Below are 8,604 nucleotides of genomic sequence, written 5' to 3' on the forward strand. Positions count from 1 at the left end.
AGGAAAGTGAGTTCTTCCTCCTCAGCTCCTCTGGCTTCCCTTTGTTTTCCTCCTAGTCTCCTACATAACTCTTGAGAATGAGTGACAATATCTTTGCGCTTCTATTTAAGAAACAAAATTCAAATTTTGCTGCTTATGTTAATGATACTTAGCGTGGATGTCATGCCAGCACAATACATACAGCAACTGTTGGAACCCTCTCCAAATTCTGTGCTCGCCTCTCCTCGCAGTTTTGAAGTTTGTGATCCCCATTAACTTTTTTTTTCCCCCACTTTATACACTGCAAAGTGGGAATTATTGTCACCAGCAGTGTCATCTGGCAGCTCAGAGCAATGACAGCAGGATCTGAACAGGTGATTTGACCCATACTTTCACAAGCAGCTTAGTGTCAAGGCTGAGTGTTTATCAGCTGCCTTTACATAACTAGCCAGTCTGCAGTGAAGAAGAGTTAATGGCTTGGGATCAGTTTTTCAGTTTAAAGTTCCTGTTGTGGGATTGCTTGGGGAAATTTCTTGGGGTCTCCTGGAATACCTTAGATTTTTGGTGCGTTTTTGCTGAAATAATTTGTGGACTGTAAGCCCCTTCCTAGATGGAAGGACAGCTGGGGATCTCCTAATTTCACTTGCAGATGGGAATAAGTAGTGATGTTCTAATCGAGGCATTTGGCTTATTTTACACACAGGGTAAGCTGGAGGATCGTAAGCCTCTGATGGTCTTGTTTGGAGATGTTGCCATGCACTACATTCTCTCTGCTGCCCAGTGAGTACCATCCTGCTGCTGTAATTTCACACAAAACTGCGCACAAATGGCTTTATAGATGTGATTTGCAAAGGATATTGCTGCTTGACTGCAGGAAGCTGGGACTGGGCTAGGAGAGAGGAAAACCATCATTTCTTTTGCAAAACCTGAAAAATTGCAAGTTGGTTTGGTTTTGGTTTTTTTTCAAATCCCATAATTGAAGGACAAAGTGGTGTAAATATCACAGCATCCCCAGCTTTCTTTTTTAGCCTGAAACTGATTGGGGGGACTCTGTCAGAGCGGCAATTTCAGAGGTTTTAGATGCCAATAAAGCAGTGCTGCTTGATAATAGCAAAGAAAACCCCACTGCAATAAAATCAAATTGCCATAGTCCTCTTTTTATCTGCAAGATAGATAGTAGTGTGCCTGTTACCTACTGCATGAGTAACTGTGATCCTGTTTTTTCCTCTCCCCTCATTCCCAGGACAGCAGATGGAGAAGGCCTGGTGGAGAAGCACTATGTTTTCTTGAAGAGACTTTGCCAAGTTTTGTGTGCGTTGGGCAGCCAGCTATGTGCGTTGCTAGTAAGTCTCCATGTACACCAGCAGCAACCCTGGCAAGGCTAGTTTTTAGGGCTGGGAGTGAGACAACTCTGAGCTAAGGTAGCACCAGGGTTCTCACTGTATGTTTGGTAGCTGTAGGGTTCTCTCCATGCATTTGGTAGAGGCAGAAATGGCTCTGCTTGCAAGTGGGATAGCTGTATCCTGCCAAATCATAGGAATGTAGAATGCAGGGACCCTGACTGATTTCAGGGCTCTGCTGTCATCCAAAATCATCTCCCGTAACCTCTGTAAAATGCTGAAGCTTTATTGAGAATTGGTCAAATCTCTTGCTGTCTACTACTACAGAAAAACTACTCCAGGAAATTATTCCTGTGTTGAAAGCCTTTTAATTTTCCCTATTAAAAATAACTCAAAGAGTACACTTGTTTGTTCTTCTACCAAGACTCTATCAAGATGAAGGAAGGTTTTGTTCCTGCTGTTCATCTTTCTGATGCTTTGTGTCAATGTTGAGATGAAGATGTGCACTGATAGTTTGCATGCCATGCTGGCTGCTGAATTTCTACCCTCCATTCAGCACGGTGCTTCCACAGTAAGGAAGGCAGGCCTGTTGAGAGATGTTGTTAATGGGGAGACTGGGCAGGTGATAGAGCAGAGTAAATTCTCCCAGGGAGGGAAAGGAAAAAAAAAAAAAACCACACCACTAAAAAAAATCCTTAAAAAGAGTGGTCAGCAAACACCGGGTGTGTTACTACTTTCAGTGATTTCACTTGCTGTTAGGCAGCGGGAGCTGTTAGTTGTAATGAAGTAATGAGATGGGGATTTGAGTCCTCTCATCCAGATTCACTTGGGAGAGGCAGCACCGAGCTGTGCGGCTCCAGAACAGGGATCTTGAGGGCACCAGGTCCTATTACGGTTAGTGAGGAGCAGCAAAACCTCAAATTTATGGCTCCGGGTAAAACTTACTTTCCTGACAAACCTCCCAGAAAGTTATTGATAAGAGATGTCCGTTTGTTAAATGCAGGAAACATTTGGAGGAATGGGAGTGAAATGCTCTGGGTGTATTTGCTTGTGAAATTCTGTAGTCTGCAGTTGAGAATTGCTCCACCTCGGTACTGCCAGGAGGGCTTGACCCAATACGAGTAAAATGGTGACTCATGGCAGCAGCACCAGCAGTCATGAACTTGGTTTTAATGGAACTCCAGTATCTGCAAAGTCGCCCTTTTCTCTTGAGTGAGGGTGGTGCTGTCTCCAGCATCCCCAGGCTGGTCGGCAGAACTTGCTACTCCCCAGGCTGTACTGCTTCCAGAAACAATCGCCGCTGTTCTGTGTTTTTCTCTGCTCCGTTACAATCTGTGGCCTTGGATGTAGCGCTCCTACTTTACCCAGAGACGTTCCACTTGTGAGCCCAGCCTGACATACAGTTAGTATTTTGTCTGAAATTGTTTGTCTTCCTAATAGGGCTCAGATTCTGATGTGGAGACGCCAACCAACTTTGGAAAGTACCTTGACTCCTTTTTAGCCTTCACAACCCATCCCAGCCAGGTATGTAAAGAGCTGAAAGTCTTGTGTATGTCTGTGTAAGAATGTGTGAATGCATGATTGAACTAACCTATGGAAGACTGCAGAACTTCAGCTGCCAAATACTGCTTTCCAGGCTCTCTGTTTCAGCTGAAGACCTGGAAGGCAGAGTGGTTTCTCCTCCATTATCACTCCTTTAGGAACAGTGCCTGACACAGAGGTGCTGAGTAGAAAGCACGGAATTTGCAATCAGCCCTGTTATTTACTTGGAGATTTTTGGTGTTCTGGAAGTTTGGGTTGAGCCTGCAAGGTGCATTGGGCTCAACTGGATAGTCAGTGAAATTTGCTATTGCCTTCTGATGACAACATTTAATGTTAGCAGTGGAGATTCCAGCACTGAAGTCCTTCTCTGTTCCCCTCTTTTCCCCCCAGTTTCTGCGCTCTTCCACCCAGATCACATGGGGAGCCCTCTTTCGGCACGAAGTTCTGTCTCGCGACCCCTTGCTGCTGGCTATGATTCCCAAGTATCTCCGTGCATCTATGACCAACCTAGTGAAGGTATGGGGGAGCTGTGGCCCGATGGGTATGAGGAGGTGCCTGGGTGAACATGGCCTGTGGATCAGAGGGGAGAAACTACATTTTTATTTTGTCTGCCACAGACACCAGGCCACTGAGCAAACAGCTCTATCTCAGCGTTTTACTGTCTGTTCCTTGCCTTCAGTCTTCACCTCCTTGAAGCTGGTGTTGGCTGTGATGGGTGACTTCTCTTCCTTCCTGAACTTGTCCGCTCTGTCTCCAGGTGGGCTTTCCCTCTAAAACAGACAGTGCCAGTTGTGAATACTCCCGCTTTGATTTTGACAGTGATGAGGACTTCAATGCCTTCTTCAACTGTAAGTTGTCATCACCCTTTGGGGAAGCTGTTGTCTGTGTTTTTCCTCTTTACTGTCAGTTGCTGGCTGAGCTTGGAGCCTACCATGTTGGCTTGGCAGCTTCCATTTGTGTCTTGACTCTTTCAGCCTGGATCTTGGAGTAAAATTTAGGATTTTCCTGTGGCAGCTGAGGCATTTCATTTTACTTACTCTTTGGTATTATTTGCTTGCTCGCCAGGCCTAGTAGCATTTGCTACCTAGTGTCAAAGAAAATGTGCCTTTTGGTCACATGAAACAGCCTGGAGTCCTGCTCAGGTTAGGAGAGGAAGGCAGCTTACAAAAGACTTTAAATGTCGTTCCAGAAACAAAATCTGTCTTGGCCCTGCTAGGAAGCTTCTGCTTCAGTACCAAGAGCTAGAGTTGAGCATTTAAAACAGCCAAATTGAATCATGATGCTTAAACCAGCAAACAGGGAACCCTGGGTATTAATTTTTTCTTTTTTCTTTCTTTCTTTCTTTCTTTTTATATCTTACTTCCCAAAACCGAGGTTGGTTCTCCCTGGCTGGTATAGTTTGGTACTCACTTGGTGACTGGGAGTATATACGTAGTGAATCACTTAGATTCTTATTTTTCACATTTATGTTTGAAGATTTTAATTGTTGCATTTTTTTACTGCTTATGCGTGGCTTGTTTTTTACTTACTGTAATAAATCTCTTTGGGTGGAAAACAAAAAGCAGCTAAATGCATAAAGACAATTTGAAATAGTTTTAGGGAGTTAAGTGATATTGAAGGTATTACATATATAAGAAAATAAAACTGATTTGAAACACAAAATAAAATTACTTGATAAAACAAATTTTTTTAATCAATGCAAGTTGCATCTGTAGTCAGCAGAGCTGATTCTTTTGTGTGGTCATGTACTGGACTATTTTGGAATAAAAGAAATTCCTGTTCTGTACTTTGCTTTTCCTATCTTTGAAACTGAAAACAAGACTTCTTTGGGTTTTTTGAGTTCACATTAGCTTGTCAGCCTAGAATCTGGACTGGGTTAAGTGGAATAATTTAGAAAAAGTGTGTTTACCTGAAGGAAGCAGTAGTTATCTAATGCTGTTTTTCCGTTTCAGTATCTCAAGGTGATTTGTAAGCAGCAAGCATGTATAGTTTGAAGAATTCTTTTTAATGAAAAATAGAGGCTTAATTGTAGTAAATTTGGGCTTAGTATACATTTTCATAATTCGTATTGCATTTTAATTGCACTGCTTTTTATTTCATCATTTTTAGTCCATTTAAATCACTCCCAAATATTGCACATCCTGTTACACCTAGTTGTTCACTGACTGTATATCTGAGCTTACCACACAGCTCTTGCCAGAGCAGCAGTCGGTAACATTCCCAGGGCTGCAAAGCTGCAGGTGAGCTCTGGGGAAGGGAGCATTTGCAGCATCAGCTTGTTGCATGGTGTCTGATTTTTCACTGCAGCTTTCCGAGCCCAGCAGGGGGAGGTGATGAGGATGGCTTGTCGTCTGGATCCCCGAACTGGCTTCCACATGGCTGGTGAATGGCTGAAGTACCAGCTCACAGCTCCTGTTGATACTGGACCCATGAACTGTAAGTTACCTGAAAAAAATAGGGACATGGGATTTTTTTTTTTTTAATTCAAGCCAAAAGAAATATCTTTGCCTTTTTTTTGCCTTTTTTTTTTTTTTTTTAAAGGGCGAGCCAAGACTCAGCGCTAGGCTGTGTCAGGCTTTTAAGGTCTTCACAAGTTAAAAGCAAAATCAAATCAAACCCACCCCGCTCCAACTGTAACCGTTTGCAGTCTACCTATGGAACAGCTAATGTAAAGCCCCTGGCTTCTCCTTTCCCTGCCCCAAATCTCTTTGCAGAACAGATTCAGCTGTCCCTCTGATACAATTTTACAGTTATTTGGGCCTTTCTATCTCTGTAACATATTACTTTTGCCCAGTGAACTTCTGCCTGTCTGGCAAATCCCTCTGTCAGTCACCTGGCTTTCCTCCTGTGAAGGAAGGCCGCTTGGTGCTCTGCAAAGTCACACTGAGGGCAGTCTTGCCTGCAGTGCTGAGGCCGGGCAGGTGGTCTCCCTCCTTTCCTTTTCCCTTCTGTGACTTGTTGGTGTCGCTCCCTGTAGTATCTCAAAGGTCAGACTGACGTCTCAGGAGCCTTCACTTGAATGAGGCAAATCATACGGGAGTACCTTAATTGCTCCCGATGCATCCCTGCCAGGCGTCTGCAGGGAGAGCTGTGTGACCAAAACACTTGTGAGTGCTGAGATGTTGCAGCGCGGGAGCTTATCAGCCTGGTGGTGTGCATGCGGGGAGGAGCATGGTGAGAGCTCCGCTGTTCTCTTCCTTTCAGCTAAGACAGGCGAAGGTCTCTGCTCCATCTTCTCTCCGTCCTTTGTGCAGTGGGATGCCATGACCTTCTTCTCAGAGAGCGTCATCAGCCAGATGTTTCGAACCCTGGATAAAGACGTATGTGTACCAGATGCTCTTGCCTGCCCTCCTGGCTTGTTCTGGGTTGACACGAGTGGGTTCTTTCAGCTATGTTGTCCTTGAAAAATTTGTAGTAACAGATTACCTTCATGCAAAGACTCAGATTGTTTGGTGAGTGATTCTCGTGAGGGGTAGTGACCCTTCTCTAGAGGGGATCAAACTTCTACTGGCTGACTGTCAGGCATGTCTTAGTTCTGGATGCGTGCCCTGAGAAGTCAAAGGAGAGCACTCAGGTGGCGTGCTTTGGCATAGTGCCTTGCAAGAGGAGAAGAGGACTGCTTAAGCGGAAATTTCCTAAGTTTATTCTTTTTAATCATCCCCTGATATATATTTTATTTTTAACTTAACTAAATGAAAGAAACTCATGCTCAGGGAGTAGAAGATCACAAGCAATTTCCCTTTGCTTTTTGTTCAACAGCAGGCAAATCAGAAGGAAAGTTTTTTTCTTAGTCTGATGTAGACTGACAATTTTTTTTATTATATTAGGCTGCTTGTGCACTTTAGCTCATCATTCTAATCACAGCAAAATAATTGTATGGGCTGATACAGTTGGTTAAGCACGGAATCTGTTGGACAGTCAAGAGCAGAATTGGGAACCAGGCTGAGAGAGGAAAATTGCCTTTTCCAGAGGTGCAAGCAATGGTATGGGGACTTGAGACTGACATCTCAAGTCAGACTTGAGACCTCTCAAGACTGCCCTACCAACAATGGCAATGCTGCTGTTCTTTTTCCCCCAGCAAGTGCACACAGCACACAGTTAAGCTGAGGTTTCTACTGCTTTTGTTTCTGCTTTGAGAACAGCTGTGTTCAACTGAGAGGCCTGATATGATAGCAGCAGCTCCGTGGCCTATCTCTAGGAGTTGTGGGATGTGCGCTACAGGCTGAAGTACTGAGTGTTGCCTCCTTTTTTTTTTTTTTCCTTCTGCTTTCCCTTTCCTGCCTCTGTAGGAAATCCCAGTGAACGATGGCATAGATCTGCTGCAGCTTGTCCTTAATTTTGAAACAAAGGATCCTCTCATCCTGTCCTGTGTGCTCACCAATGTCTCTGCTCTCTTCCCATTTGTCACTTACCGACCAGAATACCTACCGCAAGTACTTTCCAAGGTAGGTACTTGCGGACCATGCTAAAATCAAGTAGGCTTTTTGTGGTACAAGCTCCTTGTACTAAACTGCAGGAGTTAATCCTCTTGGCGTTTACTGTCAGGGAAGGACTATCCTTCGTGTTGAAGATGGCAAAAACTGAGATGGAGTCTTGTTCAAAAAGAAAGAATGTCAAATAACGCAATTTTTGCAGTTCCTAGACTTAAATCTTAACATTAAGTGCACACTCTGGCCAGTAAATGCTGTGTTTTATTTCAAGGCCTCGCTGTGCTGATGAGTCATCTGTCAACTTAGTCAAGGGTTCTTCACTGACTTTAATGAAATTGTACTGAAGTCTTATGATCTATTCCTTGAGCTCAAAACACATGTGAGTGCTAGATAATAACAAATGACATGAGGTTTTGGATTTTTTTCCTCCCTTTTCTCACAGCTGTTTGCTTCAGTTACCTTTGAAGTTATAGAAGAAAGTAAGGTACGTCTGAATTATTCTCTATTTATAAGCTATAACAGTGGGACCAAATTATATTCTCTTTGAGAGCACACTGAGTCTGAAGACTCTGCTGTAGTAGGCTTCTCAAGTATAGTCCTGCTCCTGTAAAGGGCTGGGCAGTCTAGATGTAACTGATCTGTCCTCGGTTGACATCGCCTAATAAGCTTTGGCTCACAAACTTAAAGACCACAGGTGTGGTCTAAGGCCAGTGCACTTAAGTCCCAAAGTCTGTGTTGGCCTTCCTGAGGGTGGAATCTCTTCATTAGCTGTGGGTTCTCTTCAGTGGTTGGTATGCGTGGCTGTGAAGGATGGCTCTAAAGCTGCCAGCTACCTAGGGAGTGCTTGGGGTCTTGAAATAATGAGTAAGATCCATGGCATCCTCTCTCCCTGAGCACAGCTTGTTCAAACGTGGGCTTCTTGGGTTGGCTACTGCTGCAGAGGAAATCTGGTTGTTGCACAACTGTTTGGGGTGGGGGGTGTGGAAATGCTTTTTTGATCCGTACTCAACAGTGTAGAAAACTGCATGTAATGATGTAATGCATTTGTCTCTTGAAGATACCCTGCATTTGTCTGAACTTTTGTTTTGTTGCATTGAAGTTTGTTATGTCTGTCCAGGCTCCTAGAACTCGAGCAGTGAAGAATGTGAGAAGGCATGCGTGCTCCTCAATCATAAAGATGTGTCGGGATTACCCTCAGCTTGTCCTGGTATGTAAATTCAACTCTATCGTGAAGAGTCTTGCCTCAATTTCAGCTGGATTTTGTGGGATCTTCGGCTTCCTTGGCTACAGCCTCTGTTTTTCTTCCAAGAAAC

General features: G+C 44.0%; 1 protein-coding gene across 1 annotated transcript in view; it reads left to right on the plus strand.

Annotated features, from left to right (window-relative positions):
- The window catches only part of XPO5 (exportin 5), a gene marked incomplete at its 5' end in the record, with an annotated part of 32,016 nt that overhangs the window by 4,758 nt on the left and 18,654 nt on the right, over positions 1 to 8,604 (plus strand). Inside the window, 11 exons of the mRNA XM_035892008.1 lie at positions 250 to 353; positions 683 to 759; positions 1,223 to 1,322; positions 2,760 to 2,843; positions 3,252 to 3,377; positions 3,619 to 3,709; positions 5,169 to 5,297; positions 6,066 to 6,181; positions 7,151 to 7,306; positions 7,734 to 7,775; positions 8,391 to 8,498. Coding sequence (XP_035747901.1) covers positions 250 to 353; positions 683 to 759; positions 1,223 to 1,322; positions 2,760 to 2,843; positions 3,252 to 3,377; positions 3,619 to 3,709; positions 5,169 to 5,297; positions 6,066 to 6,181; positions 7,151 to 7,306; positions 7,734 to 7,775; positions 8,391 to 8,498 — 1,133 coding nt within the window. The remainder of the gene's footprint in view (positions 1 to 249; positions 354 to 682; positions 760 to 1,222; positions 1,323 to 2,759; positions 2,844 to 3,251; positions 3,378 to 3,618; positions 3,710 to 5,168; positions 5,298 to 6,065; positions 6,182 to 7,150; positions 7,307 to 7,733; positions 7,776 to 8,390; positions 8,499 to 8,604) is intronic.

This window comes from Egretta garzetta, unplaced genomic scaffold (genome assembly GCF_000687185.1).
Source record: "Egretta garzetta isolate BGI_Z169 unplaced genomic scaffold, ASM68718v1 scaffold54, whole genome shotgun sequence".
NCBI lineage: Eukaryota > Metazoa > Chordata > Aves > Pelecaniformes > Ardeidae > Egretta > Egretta garzetta.